At 25.3% G+C, this 25,162-nt stretch overlaps 6 protein-coding genes across 12 annotated transcripts; 2 read left to right on the plus strand and 4 right to left on the minus strand.

The window, feature by feature from the left end:
- Positions 1 to 40: 40 nt before the first annotated feature.
- On the minus strand, positions 41 to 2,143 carry LOC122637569 (EP300-interacting inhibitor of differentiation 3). The gene is made up of 8 exons (XM_043829781.1): positions 1,968 to 2,143; positions 1,420 to 1,599; positions 1,257 to 1,358; positions 1,038 to 1,168; positions 843 to 957; positions 477 to 770; positions 305 to 423; positions 41 to 226 (listed from the first exon to the last, which is right to left on the minus strand). Exons 2-8 carry the CDS (start codon positions 1,520 to 1,522, stop codon positions 155 to 157), a joined length of 936 nt encoding a protein of 311 aa, XP_043685716.1. The 5' UTR covers positions 1,523 to 1,599; positions 1,968 to 2,143; the 3' UTR covers positions 41 to 154.
- A 77-nt stretch (positions 2,144 to 2,220) lies between these two features.
- Positions 2,221 to 8,199, plus strand: LOC122637565 (vacuolar protein sorting-associated protein 41 homolog). 6 transcript variants are annotated; one of them, XM_043829776.1, is made up of 14 exons: positions 2,221 to 2,358; positions 2,451 to 2,588; positions 2,707 to 2,989; positions 3,065 to 3,263; positions 3,352 to 3,506; positions 3,584 to 3,824; positions 3,940 to 4,204; positions 4,272 to 4,796; positions 4,891 to 5,227; positions 5,308 to 5,544; positions 5,648 to 5,692; positions 5,790 to 5,863; positions 5,943 to 6,001; positions 6,706 to 7,200. In XM_043829776.1, the coding sequence occupies exons 1-13, from the start codon at positions 2,338 to 2,340 to the stop codon at positions 5,994 to 5,996; spliced, it is 2,574 nt and encodes an 857-aa protein (XP_043685711.1). In that variant the 5' UTR covers positions 2,221 to 2,337; the 3' UTR covers positions 5,997 to 6,001; positions 6,706 to 7,200. The 6 variants fall into 6 exon arrangements, 4 of the variants coding, with proteins under 4 accessions (XP_043685711.1, XP_043685710.1, XP_043685709.1 ...); XR_006329263.1 differs by lacking the exon at positions 6,706 to 7,200 and adding an exon at positions 7,940 to 8,199 and having other exon boundaries at positions 2,352 to 2,588; positions 5,648 to 5,688; XR_006329262.1 differs by having other exon boundaries at positions 2,352 to 2,588; positions 5,648 to 5,688.
- Positions 6,623 to 8,463, minus strand: LOC122627303 (ciliogenesis-associated TTC17-interacting protein-like). The gene is made up of 6 exons (XM_043808365.1): positions 8,388 to 8,463; positions 7,920 to 8,154; positions 7,593 to 7,854; positions 7,202 to 7,483; positions 7,036 to 7,126; positions 6,623 to 6,816 (listed from the first exon to the last, which is right to left on the minus strand). Exons 1-6 carry the CDS (start codon positions 8,461 to 8,463, stop codon positions 6,623 to 6,625), a joined length of 1,140 nt encoding a protein of 379 aa, XP_043664300.1.
- A 2,740-nt stretch (positions 8,464 to 11,203) lies between these two features.
- LOC122637715 lies at positions 11,204 to 12,001 on the plus strand. The gene is made up of 3 exons (XM_043830049.1): positions 11,204 to 11,395; positions 11,534 to 11,611; positions 11,685 to 12,001. Exons 1-3 carry the CDS (start codon positions 11,213 to 11,215, stop codon positions 11,859 to 11,861), a joined length of 438 nt encoding a protein of 145 aa, XP_043685984.1. The 5' UTR covers positions 11,204 to 11,212; the 3' UTR covers positions 11,862 to 12,001.
- Positions 12,002 to 13,916: 1,915 nt separating this feature from the next.
- LOC122627050 (protein bicaudal D) lies at positions 13,917 to 21,449 on the minus strand. Of its 2 annotated transcripts, XM_043807805.1 has the most exons (8): positions 20,871 to 21,449; positions 20,295 to 20,435; positions 19,265 to 20,101; positions 19,044 to 19,190; positions 18,771 to 18,803; positions 17,668 to 18,100; positions 17,322 to 17,576; positions 13,917 to 16,600 (listed from the first exon to the last, which is right to left on the minus strand). In XM_043807805.1, exons 1-8 carry the CDS (start codon positions 21,078 to 21,080, stop codon positions 16,320 to 16,322), a joined length of 2,337 nt encoding a protein of 778 aa, XP_043663740.1. In that variant the 5' UTR covers positions 21,081 to 21,449; the 3' UTR covers positions 13,917 to 16,319. The 2 variants fall into 2 exon arrangements, with proteins under 2 accessions (XP_043663740.1, XP_043663741.1); XM_043807806.1 differs by lacking the exon at positions 18,771 to 18,803 and having other exon boundaries at positions 20,871 to 21,448.
- A 419-nt stretch (positions 21,450 to 21,868) lies between these two features.
- On the minus strand, positions 21,869 to 25,162 carry LOC122627053 (X-ray repair cross-complementing protein 5-like). Its single transcript, XM_043807808.1, has 13 exons — positions 24,804 to 25,162; positions 24,553 to 24,663; positions 24,260 to 24,477; positions 24,033 to 24,155; positions 23,877 to 23,955; positions 23,625 to 23,762; positions 23,300 to 23,492; positions 23,082 to 23,218; positions 22,804 to 22,947; positions 22,564 to 22,709; positions 22,218 to 22,466; positions 21,991 to 22,129; positions 21,869 to 21,903 (listed from the first exon to the last, which is right to left on the minus strand). The coding sequence occupies exons 1-13, from the start codon at positions 24,816 to 24,818 to the stop codon at positions 21,889 to 21,891; spliced, it is 1,707 nt and encodes a 568-aa protein (XP_043663743.1). The 5' UTR covers positions 24,819 to 25,162; the 3' UTR covers positions 21,869 to 21,888.

A 25,162-nucleotide genomic window follows, 5' to 3' on the forward strand; every position in this document is an offset into this window, starting at 1 on the left:
TTGTAACTTTGAACTTATAACAACCCATGATCTGTGTATATTTCTTTTTATTTGGTCCTTTTTGATACAATACGAATATACATAAAAATATGTATTTGGAATGATACAAAATGATTAATTTTTTATAAAAATACTGTATGAATTTATTTATATTTTAACTGTGAGAGCAAGGATTAGTCCCAAAATCAAGTATAGGTTTTTCTAATCTGTATGTATCCTTCAGAATCTAAAAAGTAATCGGTTTTATAAAATCAAAATCTTTAGATTTTCATTTGTGTATAATTACATTTATAATAGTAATTACTTTCCACTGCTCCATATTTAAAGACATAATATTTTGAATATTTATATGTGTGCCAACTTGCTTCCTTTGCATTATCATTTCTTTAGAACAGAGTTGAATAACAAGTATTCCTGTATTATCTACAATGATAAAATATGAATACAATTTCTCTCATAAAGCACAAAATAATTACCTTTTATCAATTTTATGATACCATCTCTAATAAGAAATGATACATATAACATATTTTCAATTGTTTTTCCAAAGTCATTTGGATCTAAAATTAAACAATAAAAGTCCAATGGCTTTTGATTTATTTTATAATAATGTTTGATAAATTTCTTAATTTTATCTACTGTCTCTTCTACACTTTCCTCATCTTTATTAACAACTACCACATTTTCCGGTGATTTCATTATGGCTTGAGCTTCTTTAATTGTTGATCTTTTATTAACTATTTCTTTTTTTTCCAGTGGTGTCAATGAACCTAAACAAATAAAATCATTATTTTTTTATCCTAGTTTTGCAATTATTTTTATATAATTATCTTATAAATTACCAAGCAAAGTAGTATATTCAGGTGTCCTTTTAAAAGATCTTGTTACTTCTGTTTCTAAAACAGACCAATCCGGATTTTCTAATAATTCATCTGGAAGCTTACGAGTATATTGTAACTAAAATATAAAAATATATCAATTATATCATCCATAATACTATATATGTATCTTTCTATTATATTTTATTAAATACTTACAATTTTTTTTGCAAAATCTACATAATTATATGAACTTATATTTTGCGTTAAAGATTTAGTACATTTTGTCAAAATTTTGGATGAAATATTAATTGCTTCAGAATCCAAAAATATTTCTTCTTGATTGTTCACTGAAAAAACAAATTATATATTTAAATTAAAATATTTTTATATTAAAATATGTTTCTTAATAAGAAAAATCTTTGTAAAAAATAATACTCTTTTCATCAAGGCTTATTTCTAAAACAGCATCATCGCCTTCTTTCATAACTTGTTCCAAAGTTCTAAGATCAACAACATCTAAATGTTCACTTCTTTCTCCTAAAAAAATAAAAGAAGATTACTAAGAAAATGAAATTAAAACAATCAAAATATTACTTACGAAGAGATAATGCACAAGATAAAGCATTCCATAGAATTTCTTTTCTTTCTTGAGGTGATCGAGTTACCGATGGTCTCTCTAATTGATTTACACTATCTGGCATATTTTTATTATTTATTTTCTATACGAAATAGAAACTTTATATATATATATAATCCTTTCTGCTGATTATTTAGAAATCTGAAAAATTATTGAAAACACAAAGATATATTAATAAGGATCATATGTTCGTATATTGTAATTCCCAAATATATAAATAAACGCTATAATTAGAATCCTCCATATACTAATACAAATATTTTAATAATAAATTATTACAAATAATTAACAAATTCTACCGATTTTGTAAAGAATTTTAATAATACTACAGAATTAAATAAACAATTAGTAAACATATACTTGAGCGATTTTTTTAAAAAATATGATGAAAATGTACAATTTTGTAATTTTTGATCACATCAATTTATTTTGATCGTAAAAATGAAAATCGACTAATTAATTAATTTATTTATTTAACTTGACATTAACGAAAATGAATTTAAATGTACCTGCCAAATAATTATTTTCATTTGATTCAACCTTCATCGATTCGTCGTAGTTTTTAACGACTTCGAGAATCAAAATTAGATTCTCGAGTTGTTTTTAATTAAAAAATTATGAATGGGAGAATATCAATTTAATCAATCTTATGGTTTTAATAAAGTAGTAAAATGTAATCAATCGAAAAAAAAATATTAAATATTGTACATTATATATCTGCTCGCTTTGTTTGTAATTGATCGTAGATATATTTCAGCAAGGAACGAAGTTCACAAAAGCAGGTGGGCTTGGATGGAATCAAAACGTGCAGCAACTTTGACAGTTCGTCGTTTTGTCGTGCGCATTCGAAGTTTTGTCGATAAAAATTAAGAAAAAATAATGGAAGAAAATAATGCTAAAGTAATATGTTTCGGAAAAAATATGAATGGAATTATAAAAATATCATTTACAAAACGTTAATAGGTCCTATTTTTAATGAATTGAATTTTCAGACTGATCAGAATAATCAAGATGACTCAGATTCTGAGGTGGACGAGGTTGAGCCAAAGCTCAAATTTGTTAGAATGGGAAATGATTTAGAACATATTTTACAAAATGATGCTGCTAGTTGTATTGCTGTACATCCTAAGGTATGAATAATGCCTTTTCAATAATATGTCTTACATATAGAGAATTTATTTGTATCTACATTTTATTAAAGAGGTTAACTATTGTTCATATATTTATCTTCACCATAATATATTTTAGTTTCTTTGCTTGGGATCACATTGGGGAATGATACATCTCTTGGATCATCAGGGCAATAATATACAATCAAAAACTCTACAGGCACATATTGTTGCTGTTAACCAAATTTCTATAGATCATAATGGTGACTTTATCGCATCCTGCAGTGATGATGGCAAAGTTTTTATTTACGGTTTATATAGCACAGAAAATAATCACAATATAAATCTTGGTAGGCTTGTCAAGAGTATAGCTATTGACCCTAATTATTATAAAAGTGGTAGTGGAAGAAAATTTATTACAGGTATTTCAATTTATTTCGTAAAAAATATTAAAAGTAAAATAAAGAACATTATAAGATAGTTTTATCGATTTTTAGGAGACGACAAATTGATTTTATATGAAAAAACATTTTTATCCAGAATGAAGTCAACAATTCTTTCCGAAGCAAAAGATGGAGTAAGATCTGTAGCATGGGGTGGTCAATTTATAGCTTGGGCATCTGATACAGGTGTCAGAGTATATGATTCAAATGCTAGATGTTTTTTAAGTCTTATTAAATGGACTAAAACCGAAGAGTAAGTAGTATATTCTAAATTATTTCACTTGCAATCTATATATAAAGATATTATTTCAGAAATGTTTTCAATGCCATGTTTCATATAGAGCGCTACCAGAACACTATAGATGTAATCTTCGTTGGTCAGATGATCGAACATTACTAATTGGATGGGTGGATATAGTGCGTATTTGCCAAATAAAAAAGAGATCTGTACAAGAAATGGTTAATAGAGATTTACCTGAATTTGTAGTAGATCCAGGTAAATCATTTATTATCTATATTTGTTTAATAAAAAAAATCATAAATTTATATCTTATAATATGATTTTAATTTCAGTTTCAACATTTCAAGTGGATTTTTATATATCCGGTATTGCACCTTTAGATAATCAACTGGTATTATTAGGATGCTTAAAAGAATTAGATAAAGATGGAAAAAGTCAAAGACCAACTTTGCACATTGTTGAGCCAAAGTGTGAAGACTTTTCTGTAATCTGTGCAAATTCGTTGAATTTGCGAGGTTATAAAGAATATACCTGTAATGACTATCATTTAGATTGTTTGACAAATGAAAACAGGTGAGAAATATTTCATAATATGTTTATTATAAAGCATATAATTTATTATTTAATAGACATAACTTAAATATTTTATATAGATTTTATATTTTATATTTTATATATTTTTATTTAGGTTTTTTATTGTAAGTCCAAAAGATGTAGTTGTAGCGAGTTTGTATGATTGTGATGACAGGATCGAATGGTTAATAAGCCATGGAAAATTTGAACAAGCATTAGAACTTGTTAGTGGTAGTGATGGAAAAGATTGTAAAAGACATACTTTAGTTAATGTGGGTCGTATATATTTAGATCATCTATTGGCTTCTGAGAAGTACGATGAAGCAGGAAAATTGTGCCTAAAAGTTCTAGGCCGGGATAAAAACTTGTGGGAAGAAGAGGTTAGTTGTTTTACATGATAATTAAACTTTTGTCATGCTTATAATTAAAAATATTTTATGTTAACAGGTATATAAATTTGCAAGGGTTCATCAATTAAGATCAATTTCTTCTTATCTCCCACGAGGTGATGTAACTCTAGATCCATTAATTTATGAGATGGTTTTATACGAATATTTAAAAATAGATCCAGATGGTTTTCTTCAATTAGTTAAAGAATGGTCACCAACATTATACACAGTTGCAGCTGTTGTTAATGGTGTTTTGGAACATCTTATAGTTCATAATCAACGACAAAATGTTCTTTTAGAAGCTTTAGCAATTTTATATATTCATGATGGGAAATATGATAAAGCATTAGCAATGTATTTAAAACTTAGACACAAAGATGTATTTCATTTGATACAAAAATATCAATTATATTATTCTGTATATGATATGATTGAAAAATTAATGGATTTAGATGCTGAACGTGCAATACAATTTTTTTTGGAAAAAGAAAAAGATGAAACGAAGAAAAAAAAAGAAAATTTCAGAGTACCACCTGAAATTGTTGTTCATGAATTGCGACACAAACATCTTTACTTATATTTGGTATGTTAATAATAAACATATAAATTACGAAATTGAAAGAGATTAAAAAAAATTTATAATATAATTATATGATTTATTAAATATTACTTTATAGTATCTAGACGCTTTAGATAAAAAAAATACAAATGATTCCAAAGGGAAATATCATGGATTACTAGTTCAACTTTATGCAGATTACTCTAGAGATAAACTACTTCCACTTTTACGTCGTTCCGATAATTATCCAATACAGGAAGCATTAGACATTTGTAGTCAACGAAAGTTCTATCCAGAGATGGTGTATCTTTTAGGAAGAATAGGAAATATATCCGAAGCTTTGGCTCTTATGACCAGAGAATTAAATGACATGGAAAGTGCTATTGCTTTTTGTCAAGAACACGATGATGAAGAATTGTGGAATGATTTAGTAAATTATTCTTTGGATAAACCAAGTAAATAATAACTTGCAATATATCTTAGATGAGTGTTTTTTTAAGTTTAATTAATATTATGTAGATCTTTTTTCTTCCAGAGGCTATCACGTTTCTTCTTCAAAAAATTGGTACATATGTTGATCCTAGACTAATGGTACAGAGAATAGATCCATCTTTAGAAATACCTGGCTTAAAAAAAGCTTTGGTTAAAATGATGTGCGATTATAATTTGCAAGTATCTATACAAGAAGGATGTAAGAAAATTTTATCTAATGATTATTTTAATCTTCATGAAAGATTGGTTCGTTGTCATCAAAAAGGTATACTTATAAACGGTATGTATTTTGAGTAATAATTCGTATATCTATTAGAAATATCAGAATATTTTATATCACTATAACTTTAATTAATCTTTATTTTTGATTTATATTCATTTAGATGATCAGTTGTGTGGAGCTTGTCATAGAAAGATAATTATGGGAGGTATAAATGATAAATATATCTTCTTTAAAATAATTTCGAAAATATTAATATTTTTTTCTTTTTAATAAACAAAATAATATGTGAATTTTTATTGCAGAATCAAAAAATTTGGTCATATTTTATTGCAAGCATTCATTCCATGAGGATTGTTTACCAAATTTTAAATTAGTGGTATGTAATATTGTTGTGCATTAATCATATTTTTTTTTGAGAATTGTAGAATTCATTATATCGTTATTAAATGTTTTAGGAAAATTGTGTAATTTGTAATTCACAAAAAGAAACTTCACCAGGTAGGAAATGATACAGGTAAGATCTCACAATAAATATCTCACAATAAATCATGCATATAGGCAAGATACATTCACAAAGCTGAGAAATATGTTAATTTGTTTAATAATACAGTAAACTTTTGCTGATAATTATCATTGCTTATATTTATGTGATATAACTGTTTCACTTTAAAATATTTTCTTCATTGGAAATTAACTTATAAGTCATAATCATACCAATTAATAAATGGTTCCTTTTTATCAATTATTATAATTAATAAAAAAAATATATTTTCTACTTCATAAAAATCAATGCAAAATAAGAATGATAAATTACAATTTATATTTTATTTCACATATACAATAATAATACATATAAAAATTATTTCATAATAATTATTTAAAAAGTTTATGAATTTTAAGAATTATATTTGAAATTCTTTCTATCTTTTTTTTCTTTATTTTTATTTTCTATTGAAGCATCAATAGTCAATAGAGATATTGCTTTCGTTTTTTTTTCTTCAATAGAATTTATATCATTTGAGCATGATGAATCAATAGAATAATGAAAACTTGTTGATTCTTTGAATAATTGATTTTGCTGTAAATATGTAATTAACAAAATATTGCATATTTTTCTATCACTTTAAAAGTACATCTAATTATAAGAAATACTTGCCATTCTGCAACTTGTGCATAAAGGATAAAAATCACATATATTTGCATATCTTTCTTGTGTAGGTATAGTAATCTTTGAAATTTGTCTCATTGAAATAAATTCCTGACTTTCTGGATATATGGAAAATGCCTTAAAATATTGTATTGTAAAATCTACTACATGGAGAGGTTTCACTGCAAAAATTAAAACAAAGTATCAGGAGGCATGAGATAAGTATATCAGTAAATCTCTTTGTGTACTTGTATAATATATACATTAATTGATGTAAAAAAACATTCTATATCGAATAATATTATAAATATTTTATTGTATTATATATATATATTCTTGTATAGACTGAATTATTCTTGATATTACCTTGCATAAATTAAATTATTGCTAAGTTTGCTTACCAATTAGCAAAGTTTGTGTATAGTCAGCTATTAAATGCTTTACTTCAAGATGACTAATTAGATACTCTATGAACTTTGTTACTTCATTACACTGTAAAATAACAATCAATCATTATACATAATTGTATAATCAATTGTCTAATATACATTGATAATGTAATCATACTTTTTTGTCTAAGTATTTAGAAAATATTTCCATATCCTCTGTCCAACAATTATTTCGTATTGCTATTCTAAGTTTTTCAATCATTGGGTTTACATTTTCTAAAGATTTGTTTTTTAGAATGTAAGATGTTGTCAACCAATTGTGTTCTAATATTTCTCCTTTTGGTGTTAAATACGTTTTCATACTTTCTACATTTCCATTTTGATTTTCTATTACACGTTCAATTGTGTACACTTCTATATCATTTTCATATAATTTCATATATTTGACAGGAATGCACTTCTATATTGAAAAATTAAAATAAATATAAATAAATGAGGAAAAAAATTGGGGATTAAAATAAATATAAATGAAACAATGTAAAACTAAAATGTATAATAAAGTATCTAACATATTGGCATATAGTAACATTTCCATCAATCATTATATTTTGAAATGTTAATGTTCCATCATAGTTAATTATTGTGAGATATCTCATAAGTAATAAATTTGTGCCTTCACTTAATAATTCTATTTTCTGTGGATATGTTAAATTTTTACAATTCCTAGATTTATTATGCTGATATGTTTCAGTTGTTTCTATATAATAATTATTGTCTTGAATTCCCATAAATAATGTTTTCTCATGGAAGTTGCCTTTATGGTATACATATCTGGGAAAGAAGTTATTTTTATGATAATAGAAAAAACTAGTACAATGTATTTGTGATAAACCAACTCTGTCCTTTTTTCTTCCAGGCAGTTGAATTTATTTGTTGATGAACAAACGACTTTTGATCCACCAAAATGATCATCAATATTTATACAGAATTTTGTATTAATTAAAAACTCATGTTTTTGAGGACCAATACTTTCTATAGAGATGCAACAATTTCCAATGTGCGTTACTATTTCATTTTTTAGGCAAATCAACAAAGTTTCTTTAAAGCACACTGCTTTTACTTTATAATGATCTAATGAAATGTAAGGGAATTAAATTTCTAATTAACATTTATTTATATTATATTTCTAATTGTATATTATTCACAAAGTATTTCTGTATAAAATAGATCTTATTTAATTTTACATATATATATTTTTTCAATGAAATATAGAACTAATAAACACATCTAAGAGTTTTTATTCATTTTGGATATCAAAAAATTATTTCTCATGTATGATAAAAAAAAATTTTAATTAAATTTACCAATGAAAAATTGGGGAATCCATTTCTGTGAATTAGACGATTCAATAAATGTAGTTGAAGTAAAAAGAGAGGACATTGAAGTAAAAATGAGGTTTGTACTGGTCCGCATTAATCTATACTGTATAGTTTATATTAAAACAAATGATGTTAATAGTAACTCTATTGTTTTCAAAAGTTCAAATTATGGACGTATATGTTGTATACATATGCGTGTGAAAAGGATAATTGATCCAACAAACATTATTGAAGTTCAACATTTTTTTATAAGAATTAAAAAACAATTTGTTTACGTTCCATTTAATTTTATATTTTTTTATTTATTAATATCAATCTATTGAATTATAACAATTTTATGTATCACAAAAGAACAAAAATTTAATATTCATATTACTTTAAAAAATCTTTGAAATTTAAATAATTTCATCAATTATAATAATCTCTTCTACATAAATCTATTCTACATAAATAGATCTCTAAAATATACTTGTGTAATAACTACGCATATAACATGTAAATTACTATAACAATTTTTTATTCGACAAAAAATCTCCCGCCAAATGATTCAAATCTTTTCACATTAATATAATAAAATCTAAGAAAGAAACTATTACTGTATTATATGCGTAATATATAATTTAATAATTTATAAAAATGAGAACAAAATATTTATCAAGAAGAAACATCATATAATTATTAAAGAATATTAATATTACAAAAATAAGGTAAAGTGATATGACTCGTGTAGTCTTATCTTATTTTAAACGGAGATAAAAAATATGAATTGAACGGAAATAAAAATATGAATTGGAACATTCTGAAGTGTTTCAAAAGTAACATAAAGAATTTAACAATTCTTAATTATTAATTTGGAGATATATTAATTATTTTAGAGAAATTAATAATTTATTTTGGTACACAAAAAATGAACGATTCTAATCAAGAATACATTGCATCAATTCCACATAAAAATGAATTATGTTGTATTATTTGTGAAATTGATTTTGTTAAAATTCGGGACTTACCAATAAAATCGAACTATCATTGGCAAATATTAAAATGCCGGTAAAAATGACGATATTTTGTTAAATTATCTGTAATACCAATAATTCTTTTACAAAAATGTTGATGTACTTTTTATTATATATAATGACGTTTATTACATTATATTTAAAATTTTATGAACGTATGTGTATTTATATTTTAGAATGATAATTCAAATTATTCAGGAAGTAATAGCATCACCAATATTAGGAACACCTGGTTTAATATATGTTATTGCTGCTAAGGAATTCATTGAAAGCGGCAAACTAAAAACGAATTTAAAACGTTTGGATATTTTAGTAAATCCTCTATTTCTACGTTTAACTATATTTTATTTTAATAATTAATATTTCAATCTTTTAATAGTTATAATGTTTTAAATAACTATATCATTTTAATTTATTTCTTTTTGCAAGTATGTGAAATCACAAGAAGTTTCAATAGATATATATGTAAAGTGCCTTAATTATACAATGCAATGTAAAATAGCACCATTGTGGAACAAAGTTGGGCAGTATTATGTTCATGAAATGAAATTTTATATAATAACAAAAGAGTTTGATGCATTAAAAGTAAAAGTTATTATAAATGGTACTGTGCTTTAGTATATGATATATTCTGCTTATAAATGATATTATACTTAAATAGAAAAAAATTTTAGATAAGAATACACAATTATACTTCTATCCAATAAAGATCAAAATACCATTTATACAATTGGAAGACTTAGGCTTATTAGATTCATTGATAAAAAAATTTCAAGCAGATGATAATGGTATTATTGATTTAAGTAAATATTGCCAGTCTGTACACATTTTGCCTAGGTATACATTTATTATATTGAAAATATTTGGTTTTTACATATAAATGATATATTTTGTAAATATAATTAATAATCTCTATTAGTATGAGAACAGCAAGACTGGTGTCTATATCTAAAAAAATTCCTTCTAAATATCCATTTGCAAATTATGATGAACTACGTAAATATTGGATAGATATGGTATTTATACAATATTATTGTTTATTTTTATAAAACTAAACATGTATGTATTATAATATTATAAATGTCATATTTAAACAATATTTTAATTTTTAGAATGGCTATTATTTACCAACTACAGAAGATGGTATTATGTATTACGAAGTTATATTTCATTCATCTGAAGCTAACAGTTTTATATATCCCAGTGTATGTGTAATAAAAGGACCTATTCAATATATCCCTTGTAAAGATGCAAATAATATAATTTTACAATTTATTAATGATTTATATAATACATTGAACAAAGTATGTGATAAACAGTTATATATATACAATAATAACAGAGAAATAGATCATCAATTTAAATCATCAGGCAAGGTACTTACAATTAAATAAGTCAATTTTACAGTATTACTTAAGTAATTTTATATTTTCATGATTGCTTAGCAGAATATAAGTAAAGTGAATATTCCAAACCATAATTATTCATTATTACCAAGGAATAAAGAATTAACTGATAATAATGTTATCAATAATATGATTGATAATATGGATAATATGATTGATAAAGATTTTAATCAACAATTAGAGCCTACAACTAGATATGGATATAATACTTTAATAAACTTCAGTAAATTTGAATATCTTGTATTAAAATCACTTACTGTCTTATCTAAAATTCATGTTATTAATTTATATTACTAATCTAGGCAAATCTAATAAAACCACAACTTCATTAAATGTTAAAGATAGAGAAAATGATACAAATGATAGAGAAAATTATGTTTATAATTTAGAAATGTCTAAACAAGTCATGAATTTTAAAAGAAATAAACAAATAAGTCAACCTTTTTTAAATACTTCTCTGACAATAAAAAATGAAACTCAAAATGACGAAAACGAAATACGAATAGTAGATGAGAATACCTCTACATTTTTTAAAGAAATAAACTTATTGTTAGATCAGAATATGTTTTACAAGGTAATTACTTTTTTATTATTTTTATTATTTTATTATTTTATTTTTTTTTATTATAATTATGATCTATTATTATTCATTCATTTCAACACTTTCAAATAAGATAAAAAAATTAATGTAAAATATGTTCTATTTAAACAGTCTCAAATAAAAAACGATACATTTGCTAATGTAACATTAAAACAAAAACTATCAAATGCAATGTGTACTACCAAATTTGTGAGTATTTATTAGAAATTTTATATAATAAACATTAGTTTACAAAATAATAATCGAAGTTTTTAATTAATAGGGAAGAACTATTGATATAGAAACATTAGCAAAAGATAATAAGTTAGGTGAAGTATCAAATGTTATTTTAAGCAATTGGTTGTATAAACACCTAATTCCACATAATAGACAAGCAAAAAAGGCTGACTTAATTGAAAAAGTATTAACACAAATAAGAAGTATGAAAAAAAAAATATAATTTATAACAAAAAATATATAGATTTTTTTTTCTCTGTAAAAGGGTTTAATTTAACAATAACAACATTTTATTTTGACTCAATACCACTGTAAGTGGTTTTTATTCATACATTAATAAATAAACATAAAAACTACGTTCTTCCCACAAATGTTGTTAAGATTAATTTACATCTACATTATTCTGTAATTAGTTGGCAAAAAGAGATCTGTTACTTTTAATAGTTCGAATATTAGTCAATTTAACTAATTTATAAAAAGAAAACAATGAATAATTAAATTCATATTCAATAGATATATTCAATGAATATGCTATTAATACCTATTTTTTTTTTTTTTTTTTTTTTAGTTTTTCATAATATAACATAATTGAACACAATCATCAATTCAATTAAAATGAAAGCATTTATTTTATGAAATTTTAACAGAAATAAAATTTTTTTTTTTAGATATAGAAAATCGTATATTAAACTTAAATCAAGATTTACACAGATAAAAGATAAAAAAAAAAAAAAAACGAAGATTCGGTACAAAAATTCATGATTTTGGTCATTAATTCAATAATTAATATTAATGATAAATATTTATAAAGAATTTTTATAAAAACATTTATAAAGAACATTTATCATTATTATTAATTATTTTGTGTACGTGTGTGTGTATGTATGTGTATTAATATAATGAATTTTATATAGATACATATATCGTTGGAAATACTAAACACTTTTTTACGTTAGTGGCAAATAATCGAAACTGTATAAATTGTTTCAATATCCTTAAATTAATATTATTACACTAATTTATTCGGCATACGTGTGTTTCGCTTATATATCTAATGTTATAAATTTCAATTTAAGTAATACGCACGATCGTCAGGAAATTTACCATATGGGACGCAATCAGAGTTTAGATTATAAGTTGTTAGAGTTATAATTTTGACATTATTTTTCCATTCAAAATTATATCGCTTGAATGGAAATTATGTGCACTACATATTGTCTTAGGTCCCTCGTTCCTCAATCAATTTATATATACAAAAGTTTAGCACACAATGCTATTTCAACTAGATTTTAACATCAATACATGCTTAGGCGCGTGAGGCACAAAAGCTGTGTTTGCTCATTTATTATTTTATACAAAATTAGCATATCTTGTAACTTAAAAGCTGTTCGATAAATGACGATGATGAGAAGATAAAATACGATAAATTCGGTAGAATAATTATTTATGCAGAATACTAATAATAATAAATATTAAAACATATTTTTCCAATAATTAAATATATTTAACATATTATCTAAATTGCATGTGTTCTCTTCTTTGTTAGAATATTTATAACACAAAATCTTGACATATTTTTAGCATTTCTTTTTTTTAGAGAAGAGATCGCGGAAGGGTTCATTTTATTACTATTAAAAGTTATATTAATACAAAATCTTATCATTAATTGTATACAAATTAATTATATATCATTATAACATAAACTCAATAATTTTAATATCTTGTAGGCACGTATAATCATTGTCGTGATTATAATCTGATTATTTATTATTATTTCAAAATAGGTCCAGCCGTATCAAACTACACGGACGGCATGAGAAGAAATCGAGGACCAATATAATATACACGTTGAATATATTATTTTCAGAGCGTGTTAATACAGAATGATTACAATTTTAATAATAAAAAGAATATCTCTCTGGTTTGTTCCTGACGATAGCGCGAAAGGAAGAAAGGGGACGGTGGTGTCAGGTTGGCTCGGTTTGTGGGTACAAACAAATTTAACTTGTATCTATCATTGAACTATAAAGAAGATTAAACAATTTTACAATTTACCATAATATTTCTTATACATTTTTCTACTATTCAATATATTTTAAGCAAACTGTATTGGATATATTTAAGAAAAATAGTAGATCGAATGAATCTGCCTATTTTTCATTTGAATAATGTAAAAATTAAAAAAGAAAATATTCATTGCATATATATTTGAAAATATAATAATTTAATAGAATATAAAAAATGAAATAAAAGGAAAATAAAACAATAAATAAATAAATGATTGATTTGTACACTTTATTCGTTAATATAAAAGATAGTAAAATGTCGAGAAAGTAAAATAGAAAATATAACAAAAATAACGTCAACATACTGCTGACGAATATATGAATACGATAATTCATATTCATATACAAAAAATATAATAATGACTGGACAATAGATTACTGCCATATGTCTATACATATGCATTTAAAATTGATAAGAATATGACCATAAAGTAATGGTACCTGATTAATAATATACAATTTTAATAGAAATATATACTTGAAATATCATTAATATTACTCAGTTACTCAAAACGTTAAAACGATGATAATAATCACAATGACATAAATGGAAACATAGTAGCAATTATATCGATAGTAGCGATATCAATAGTGGTAGTAATAACAATAACAATAATAAAATAGTAGTAATAATAATAATAGTAGTAGCTGCAGTGATAATAATTAAAATGACGATTATCAGTTAATAGCAATAGCTATAATAACAAATTTGACTTAAAATCTTGTATTATAGTTTCGTACATCCACACATATTTGCAGAATGTTCCATTACATGAAAAAATAGTAAAATGTACTCCACACATATTCAATGATTATCATTCTTATTATAATTATGCATTTTTTATATTAATCATTTTATTGATAATCATACGTAATCTAGATTACGTAAACAGAATAAAAAAAATTTTATTGTAAATGCTATTATTTTCATAAAGTTTGTAAATATTCTATACATTTATAATTGTAATTGAACATTCTGCATTAAAACTTCCAATACTGTTGCTAAATCGTAGAGGCATTAGAACACACGACCTGTTTTTGTACAAATAAACAATTGTACAATAAAACAAAAATAGAATAGTGTAATAAATAATATTTGTAATAATCCTATTTTTTCCAAGTCTTAACATACGCACGCAGTATACATATACATCTTTTTTCTTTTTTTTTCTCTCTCTCTCTCTCTTTTATCATTTTATAAGACAATAATAGATCGAAAAACAATATAGTTACTTTTTTAAGTTTAACAAGTAACACACGATTTGACAAGAATTTACTCATAAAAAACTGCAGCTATATAATATAAAAATTTCTAAAGAAAGAGAGGAAGAGTATATGTAGAATATATATTATTCAGCAATGTATATATTCATATATACATTGTTCATGCATAAGAATACTGCTATATATATAAGTGGATGGCGCATTAACATTTGTGATTTAAAAATTGAATTAAAATGATGTGCAATTCATTATTCAAGTAATATCTAAGCAAAAAAATTACACAATAGAATAATAATATTATTTCATCGTTAGATTAAAAAAAGATTCAATAACGATTAGGCAAAGTAAATGTGTAAATGGATTCCCTACGTTCATATTACTTTTGCTTATCCCTCAGTGTTATTCCTGTTTTATTTTTCTTCATATATACATATCTATTATTTTGTGTTCTACTTTGATTATGGACGCTACTGTATGGCGTGTTTATTAACACTGTTTCTATGATATGCAATGCTATCATCTTTGCGTCTGAAATATTATATGTTGCATAATGCAAGTTTATCAATAAAGTAGAAATTGATGCAATCACGTGTAGTATGAAGTTATTTATACATTCACTTTTCTTATTGATACGATTTATGAATCCACAAAGGATGCAAAAACTATGACTTTGACGACCCACGGGTGACAGAACTCATTATGAACATAAAATTTCAGTTAAAAAAAAAATAATTTTACATAGATATATATATATATTATTGTTATTAAAAATGAATCAAATCAATATATAGCATGATATCTGATATTTACAAATAAGTTTCTCTGAAAAATATCTTGGGCATAGGTCAGAAAATCTATAAGGCTCCACGCATCTTGTGGACCAGTCACAGCAAGATTAAAAATTCTCAGCTTATTACAATTGATGTTCCTTCTATTCCTTGTTAGAGTTTGTTACTAAAAATAGAGATAATATAAGGCAAAACTCTGATAAATTTTAGACAAAAAGAGCATCGTAAAAATTGTCAATAAGTCTATCATTCCATGTCTCAATGCATTTAAAACTCATTCTCATAATGAGGACGGCGTCACCAGTTTCATTAATAATTCATTCCTGCCCACGGTCGTCTGTGTAAAAATACTTGTATGACATGGAACAAGAATGTTTTTAAGAATATAATAATAAATAATATAGATAAGTAATTTATATACGAATATACTTTGATAAATAGATTAATGAACAGTAATTTGATGTCAATTTTTCACTAAAAACTTTACAAAAAGTTTTTTGTTTTTACTATTTAAGGAAACTTTTAAATAAATAGTAAAAACTTTAAAGGTGTTCAGAATTCCATATTTTCTCAAAATATCTTGCTCCACATCTTCATCATTTTCTAGAAGAAATCTCTGCCTAAATGCGGACGGTTTGTTTGTTGTAATAATCGCGCTCTACCTCGTCCATTAGCACCAGTAGCGTGTCTTCTGGTATTTCGCAATTCTCTATCAACTTCTAATTCTTCAAGCTTCATTGTGAGACCAAGCTTTTGCTGCACTGCGAGGCGTAAAAGTTGATTCAAGGTCTTCCTATCATCCTCTGCTATAGTCAGCTGACGTTGCAGTTCATCCACTTGAGTAACATATTCTTCACATCGTGCAGCGAACATTGCACGTAAACCTGAGAATTATTGTTAGCAGGATTTAACACGAGATAGGTGAGTAGAAAATTAGAAAGGCAAGAAAGAAATATATAAAAAAATAATAGAAATGTAACATGTAACAATGTCCAACCAAACAGAAAATAAGTAGGTATATTTCACTTTGTTATATAACATTACTAATATAAAGAAAAAGCAAAAGAAGAACATAGTAATAAATATAGTAAGTTTGTGAAGATACTATTTTTTCATGAAAAGTTAACAAAATTCCTTGTGTTTAAAATGGAATTTGATTAATATATGTAAAAAATAAATGAATGGAGAGAACATATATTTTTTTAAATAGTAAATTTCATAATTAAAATTACATTAATTCGCCCTTTTATTTACTGAAATTGCAAATCTAATGACATGCAAGTAAAGCAGTTGCAAAGTCTATTGTTGCACAACTTAATATGAATAAAAATGTATACATTAATTCTAATATTCAACATGTTTATGATTAATGCATTAATAGGTGCATGTTAGTAAAAAAAAATGAAGAAAATGTTATATTACTAAATTTGTTTAGAAAATAGACTGAATTTTTAAATAAAATAATTAAATAATAATTAATTATCTACTGTATAATTCCCGTTTTTATGAAAGATCTTGTCTCATATTGAATACATCAAACTAATCACAATATTCAGCCAAACTAATTCATATAATTAACACAATTTTCATTTAAGAAAAACTTACTTGAAAATGTAGCTGCATTTTCTTTTAACATTCTAAGTTCATTTCGTAGTTTCAACATGGTTTCATTAACAATACTTTTCTCATTTTCATATTTACTCTTCAAATTTGTTAATGCTACTTCAGCCGTGTTTTTATTTGACTTTAGTACTGTCCTTAGAGTTGCTATTTGTTCGCGTTTAGCAGACAACATTGCCTTTAATCTTATAACTTGTTCTTGCAAATCTGCCACTTCTGCCTTATTTTCATTTACAGATGCTATAAAAATAAATTAATTAAATCCACATTAAAAAATATTAATAAATACTAGTTTTGATCTATGTATATATATATAATTATTTTAACTTACCTTCACAAACATTACAAATGTTCGATTGTATTCCCTTCACCTTAGATAATTCTATTGTATGTTCTACTGCACTTCTCAGATGTTTTATTTGATCCATCGCCGTTTCTATATGCTTAGCAATCTCTTTTGCTTTGCTAAGACTTTCTAGATCCTTAATTTTAATATCTGTTTTGAACAAAGTTCTACACCATTCGATTTTACCATTTCCTTCTTCTTCTTTTTCAGGAACAATTTTTTCATGGTCAAGGACAACACGTGAAGGCATTTCTCCATTGACTGCACACACATGATGATAAAGCTGCACCAATTCATCAGAAATATTTTGCAAATCATTTTGTGCTGAATCAAGAAAACCTCCAGCTTCTATAGCAAGTTTGGAGAGGGTACAAACATCAGACTCGAGTTGCATACTTCTCTGTTCAGTATCTAAAAGCTGGAAGGAAAAAAACATACTTCAGTAATTATGATTTAAGGTCTAACAACCCTTAATAATTATTATGCATTGCAAATTTGCTGAATATGTAAAGAAAGGATGAATTCAAGTCAATTTGGAAAGTCAGTTCTAGGATTACATTTGTAACAATCATGTAATCAGCAGCCTAGAACATAATATATTCCGAAAAATGCACGTTAAGATATATAATCCGTATTTGAGCATCGTGCAAACAGGCTTTATGAGTCTGACTCATGCCGCGTTAGCCGTATATAAAATACATAATTTGTAATCGTTCGATATTTTATTTTTAAGCACATTCTTTTCAAAGCCACGGTGCATAGCCATTAAGATCCGTACGTTTTTTCTATGGACGCTTAATAATTATATATGTGTATACACAAATTCTGATACATGGAGTCACGTATGAAAGAGTAATATTTCCAATATAAATACGAATTTCATAAATGATTCCATACATCATAAAAGTGTATAAAATTGGCCAATAACTTTGGTATCATATACAGTTAAGATTCATTAAATCTGAAGAAGCAATACACGATAGGCTGTTAGAACACTGAAAAGCAAAATGTATGGATAATTAGAGGAGCCAAAGACAAGTTGTTATTAAATAATTGGTAAATACGTCAAGACGAGCACACTTTCCAACCTTTTCTCGAAGCATCTTCTCTGATTCTGGGATCTGAAATGCCATAATTTCTATTCAAGGTTAACATTTTTTTCAATGATAATGTCATCAGAGTGATACTTTATATTCTTGCCTTTATAAAAATAGAGCTTTTCGTTTTAAAGAAAAAACATTAAACCATTATATATCAGCAATTTGCCTTCAACCATATAAAGAATATAATTTGTTTCATTGAAAATATCAACACATTTTAGTAGAGAACGATATAACAACATAATATGCGAGAATATATACCTTATTTCTCAGATTTGTTAATTCCGTTCTTAATTGCTGTGTTGCATCAGATACTGTTAAACCATTCTCTAATTCCGTTAGATCTTTCTGCAGTTGATCTACTTCACGGGCAGACATTGTACTCCATTGATGGTATTGCATAATAGCCTGAAATATTAATTTATATACAATTATATAAATGATTTCAATACTTTTACTGTATATATTTTATTCAAATATACCTGATTCAATTTTTCCATTGTAACTTCTTCATTTTCCTTTCCAGGTAATTTGGAATGAAGATGTTGCAATGATTGCACATGTGCTGTTAATTGCATAATTCGTGCAATAAATGTTTGTAACTCTCCTTGGCTTTTTTCAACTGCATATTGAGATTCCCTTAAATTTTGAGTTAAATGAACTTTTTCAGATTCAGCAAGCTCTAATTGTTTCTCTAATTTTTTCAATTCATTCAAATGAATTTCAGAGAACAAGTCTACTTGTTTATCTGTTGCAGAAGTTCCTGGTTCTTGAGTTTTCAAATCTGCTTCAATTCTACGTAATGCAGGCGGATCATCTTCACCATCACTACATATTGTTTGATCTTCAGTAATTCCCCTAATAGAAAGAGCAAGATTACTGAGATTATAAATGGATTCACTATTAATTCGTTGATCCAATTCTTTCTTAAGTGCATATTTAGCTTCACGTTCAGCTTGTAAGGATTCTAATGCCTCTTCCATTTGTTTTTCAGCAATCCTTTTTAAATTAGTTAATTCTTCTACTTGACTATTTAAAAGTTCTACTTCCTCTGTTAATCTTCTAATTTCATGTTTGGCACCTTCAAATTCTACCTGACTGGACCGCAGACCAGATACTTGTTTTTGTAGCGAGATATTTTCATCTTCTAATTCTGAATAATCTTGAAGTAATCTAGTTTCACGAAATCTACATTCACGTAATTCGGTTCTTAATGTTTTTCTTTCTGTTTCTGCTTGTAGATGATCTTTACCTATTTCCTCTCTTTCCTGAAGTGCATGATCACGCTCAGCTTGTACTCGTTCTAATTCATGACGTAACTATAGAAAAAATTAAATAAACAGTTTAATTATGTTACATCGCATTTTTTCTTTGGATATTGAATAGATAGAATTATTATAATGTCATGTAAAAAATATATGAAATGTCCTATCTTTGTTAGTTAAGTTTGACAAACATAAAATAAATCTACAAAAAGAAGGTTGTTGTCAGAATTATTTTAATTTAGAATACCTGCTTTGTTTCACTTTCCAGTTCTAATATTTGTATTTGTAAAGATGTTTCTCTTGCTGCACTTTCACTTAAAAGACTCTCTTCTTGTTCAATACCACTTTTTGTAGTCAATATAGTAGTTGTTTGAACTTTAGCTAAGGCCTAAATATGAAATTCATTATTTCAAATATTTAAATATTTAACATTTTAAATATTTTATGTAAAATTTTGTAAATGATAAACATGTAAAAATATAAAAAACTAGAACTATATAATTTAGATGACATTTAAAAAGAAATGGATATATTTGACATATAAGCTATATAATTGAAAGCTATAAATTGTGATATATTGAAAAACATATATCACAGCATATAGACGAAAATTTATTAAAATTGACATTTTCGTTTTAATGCATATCTTTTATCTATAAGAAAATGTGTGTAAAGAATAATTTCGTAAATATAAATTAAATAAATGTCAACTAAAATAGATAGCATTTTAAACATAATCGTATGATGGATACATTAATACACGTATTAGTATTTCTATAAAATCAGCTCAACACCAGTTGTGCTATTAGAAAAGTGTATTAACCTCTTGTGCGATCTCTAACTCATGCTTCGTGTTTTCATAGAGGGCCTCGAGATCATTGCACTTTTGTTGTAGAGCCGATTTTTCTTCGAGTAATGCAAGACCATATTGAGCGGATTGTATCTTCTCCGTAGAAGCTAAGTCTAATTCTCTTGAGAGTCTTTCAATCTCCGTCCTGAGATCCTCTACTGTAATGCCTTCAACTGTAGCCATTGCTGTATACCCTGACGAGGATCTTTTTGCCTCTTAACTTGTATATCTATACGTTGTTACCGTGTATAAATCGAAATACCGGCTGCTACGATGAGAGATGACACATTCGCAAACATTATTTGCGAATTTATTGTTGAATATCTTTATTACATGTACGCACACCGTGCATTCATATACCCGAGGCTAGTAGTAGTTTTGACATAGACAAGATTGAAGTATAGGGAAACGGAGAAGAGCGAATAAACCGGATGCATGTTCTAATACACGTTCCACGTTTCTCCTTCCGTCGTGTTCCAACGTTCCGCTACTATGTTGCACAAAAAATATTTACGTAATCAGAAAGAGAATGAGAGAGATAACAAATCCCCCATACCTGCTACCGTAAATACAATAACGCCGCCTACATGCGTTTTATATAACACCTAATTATTGAAAACGCGCACGTGAAAGTATGAGTCGGTAAAGTAGAATTCTAAGTATGGAACTCTATTTTATAGTATACTACACAGTATTACATTACAAATATATAAATAATCTTAAGTATTTTTATATCACAAAAAGGTAAATATGTATATATTTTATATATACGATTTATAAAATACATAGGAATTTATTGATATTCAAAACACAAGTAGTGCTGTTAAAAAAAATATGATTTACAATTATACGATTTAAATATTATAAAAAATATTTTATATTAATTTATAATACGATAATTATTTATAATAATGTATTAAATTAAAATTGTTAAATTAATACTTATATATAGATAGATTAATAATTTTTTCTCCATTTTTTTTTCTGTCAATTATATATTAGTCACCTAATTAAACAGAAAAGGAAATAATATTATTCACATATTATACACACATGCAGTGAATAAAAATTATGTTTCTCAAATATTATTTACCAATGAATCCATATCTATATCTAATATATCTGAAGGTAAAATCATTTCTTCAGAAGTATCATTATCTATAGCAGGATTATTATTTTTGGCTACATTCAATGGTTGTTCTTTGGATTGCGTATCAACAGTATCTTTGGATCTAAAAAAACATATAAAATGTGTTATATTTCAACTTAAATAAATAAAAATTTCAATTGTTACTTTTTATTTATTAGCATAATTCTTACGTTTGTATATTATCTGTAATATTATCAGAGAAATCAAACAATTCTTTGATCTTCTTAATAGGGTCTTTCGATCTTTCTATTATTTCTTGATAAGATTCTAACAATTTTGTTAATTCAATATCAATAGATGGCAATGGTTCTTCTGGATTTAATGCACGATATGATAGCATATTAAATGTATTTTGTTTCATAGGATTTGGAATACATCCAGGCATAAATTCTTTTCTCTTGTTTTTAGTGGAAGAATCACTGTTAATTATTTATAACTATTAGATAAAAATAATTTAACTAAACAAATAAAAAAACGATTAGCAAAATTTACATGTTTTCTAAAAATGTAACCTACTTTGTATCAATTAGCATAAAAGCATCTAATAAATTATCTACAATTTCATTTTGTTCTTTTGATAAGTTTTTAACAAAAGATATTAAAGGTTTGAATTCTATTATTCTTACATCTTCTGCAAATGGTAGTACGATCTCTACAAAACACTAGAATAAAGTAAAATAGAAATATAAGAATTTAAAAATTAGAATACAAAGAATAAAATTACGAAATGTAATAAACAATAATATTTTATCTTACCCAGGGTTCATCTGGTATATTAATACGTGGAAATAATGCTACTATATTTGGAGTTGAGTTCTCACGATATACTTTTCTAACAATAGCAACAACATCTTTATTATTCATAGCTTGCATTAAACTATAAAACTGTGGTGCTACACTCTAGAATATAGAAATTTTTACATAATTAAACAAAACTTTTTTTACAATTTTATTCATTAAAATAAAAATTAGCTGATCTTTTATATTATAATTTGGTTGCAATAGTTCTCATTTAAATTATGTATATACAATACCTCATCAGCAGGTAAAATTATGCGGTTACTGGTACTGCTACACCAATATTGAATGCCAACATGATTTTTTTTTGTAAAGTACAAAAATTTATAACTCTTTGGTCCACTTTTATACAGCATAGCCTCTTCATCTTCCTCTGTTATATAAATTAAATATTTTCATTATGAAAGATAATAAAAATTTTTAATGCATAGATTAAATATAATAAATTATTTACTTGAAAATGGTATAAAAACACCACCATATGTGTAACCATATATTGTATGTTCTGAATTATGAAACTCCCTATGTCTACCTTGATGTTCTTTAACACGTTCCACTTTTACAGGTTTATTAGGTTCTATTGTTTTACTTTGTGAAGTTTTATTAGTTATTAATTTCCATGAAGGAAATCTTGATTCCTTTGTTACCTAAAATGAAATTATCAGAGATATTGTAAATAGTTACCATTAAACTTTAATAATCTTAGTACTTATTATGTAAATAAAAAATTCTTAATAACAAATGTTCTAACCTATAATTATTACTATTACATAAATTACCTTAACATATGATTTAATTGGTATTTTTACATCAAGTAATTCTAATGAGCATGTCCATGGTAAAAGTTTAGACTGTTTTTTTCTAATGAAGCTTACATCAGCAAGTGCTTGATCAACTATTTTATATGTCCCATCAACCTACATAATATAAATAATACGTGAAACACTAATATTAAAAAATCGAAAGTAAAAGGAATATATAAGTAACTCTGTTATAACTCTCTTATATATACTCATTATAAAATATAATACTTGTTTGCAAATATTGAGAATGAAGTTTTCACTGGATGTAACGGTGTCTTGAGTTTTGTTAAATAATGGTTCTAAGCCACTGGAAAAATACAGAAAATAATATATAATGTGCTAAATACAAAAATATATAACAATAAATAAATGCTAATACTATACATGGCTAGTAGTTTAATTCCTTGGCTTTGTAATGCTGATATTATTTTACTTATGTCAAATTGAGTTACGTCAGATACTTCTTTAAAATCAGAAAATAAAACTATTGTTTTGATAGTATTATCTCTGCAAAAAGAAATAAAAGCAAAAATATATATTATCTTTTTAATATAATATTACTTTATATATACACATATATATACATTCCAGACACTTGTAATCATACTTACATACATTCACGCTTAGCATAATCAATAGCAACCTGAAGAGCTTTTACCCAATTTGATATACAATCTGTAAGTTTTAGATTTGAAACAATCTTTATCAAGTCCCAATTTGGTACTTGCATGCTTTTAACTTCTTGAATATTTTTGAAATTAAGTTCATTGAATGAGGTAGTTGAACCTGATAATATTAAGCCAATTTCATCTTTTGGTCGATAAAATATCTGTAGATATAATTTTTATTATTTAGATTACAAATTACAATATAGCAATAACATCTAATTATTAAATTTATATACCTTCCTTTCCACTAAACGCCGAATAATAACTTTTGCCTGGTCCAGTAGAAAAGAATTAGATAAAGAATCCTTTGATGATATGCCCACATCAATTACAAATATCAGTGATTCCTAATACAATATTTTATATTTGTGTTATATATTGATTATAATGTTTTTAATGTTATAATAATAACATCAGTTATAAGACATAACATGACATGATATATTTAATCAAATAAATATATTAATAATAAATTATAAAAATGAACCTTTTTGTTAGCCATTTTAGATCTGTGCTATCAATTTAGTTTAATTCAAATTAATTTTCATCCAGAAAAAATCTTTCAAATAACTAGATATTTAAAATATTAATTTCTTTGAATATATTTAAAATGTCAGTTTTCATTCAATATGCTAATTATTATATACACATACAAATTCCACGATCGGTCAATATCACTCAATTCTATGAATGGCATTCTTATTTCATTAAAGGGAAATGATCGAAGCGCTACGTAGTAGTAAATTGTATAAATGTTATTATTTTTAAACAAATATATGTACAATGATATAACAATAACAGTGTAAATGTATTAGAGTATCATAAAATGGTAGGTTAAGAAAACTA

Source organism: Vespula pensylvanica, chromosome 2 (assembly GCF_014466175.1).
Source record: "Vespula pensylvanica isolate Volc-1 chromosome 2, ASM1446617v1, whole genome shotgun sequence".
NCBI lineage: Eukaryota > Metazoa > Arthropoda > Insecta > Hymenoptera > Vespidae > Vespula > Vespula pensylvanica.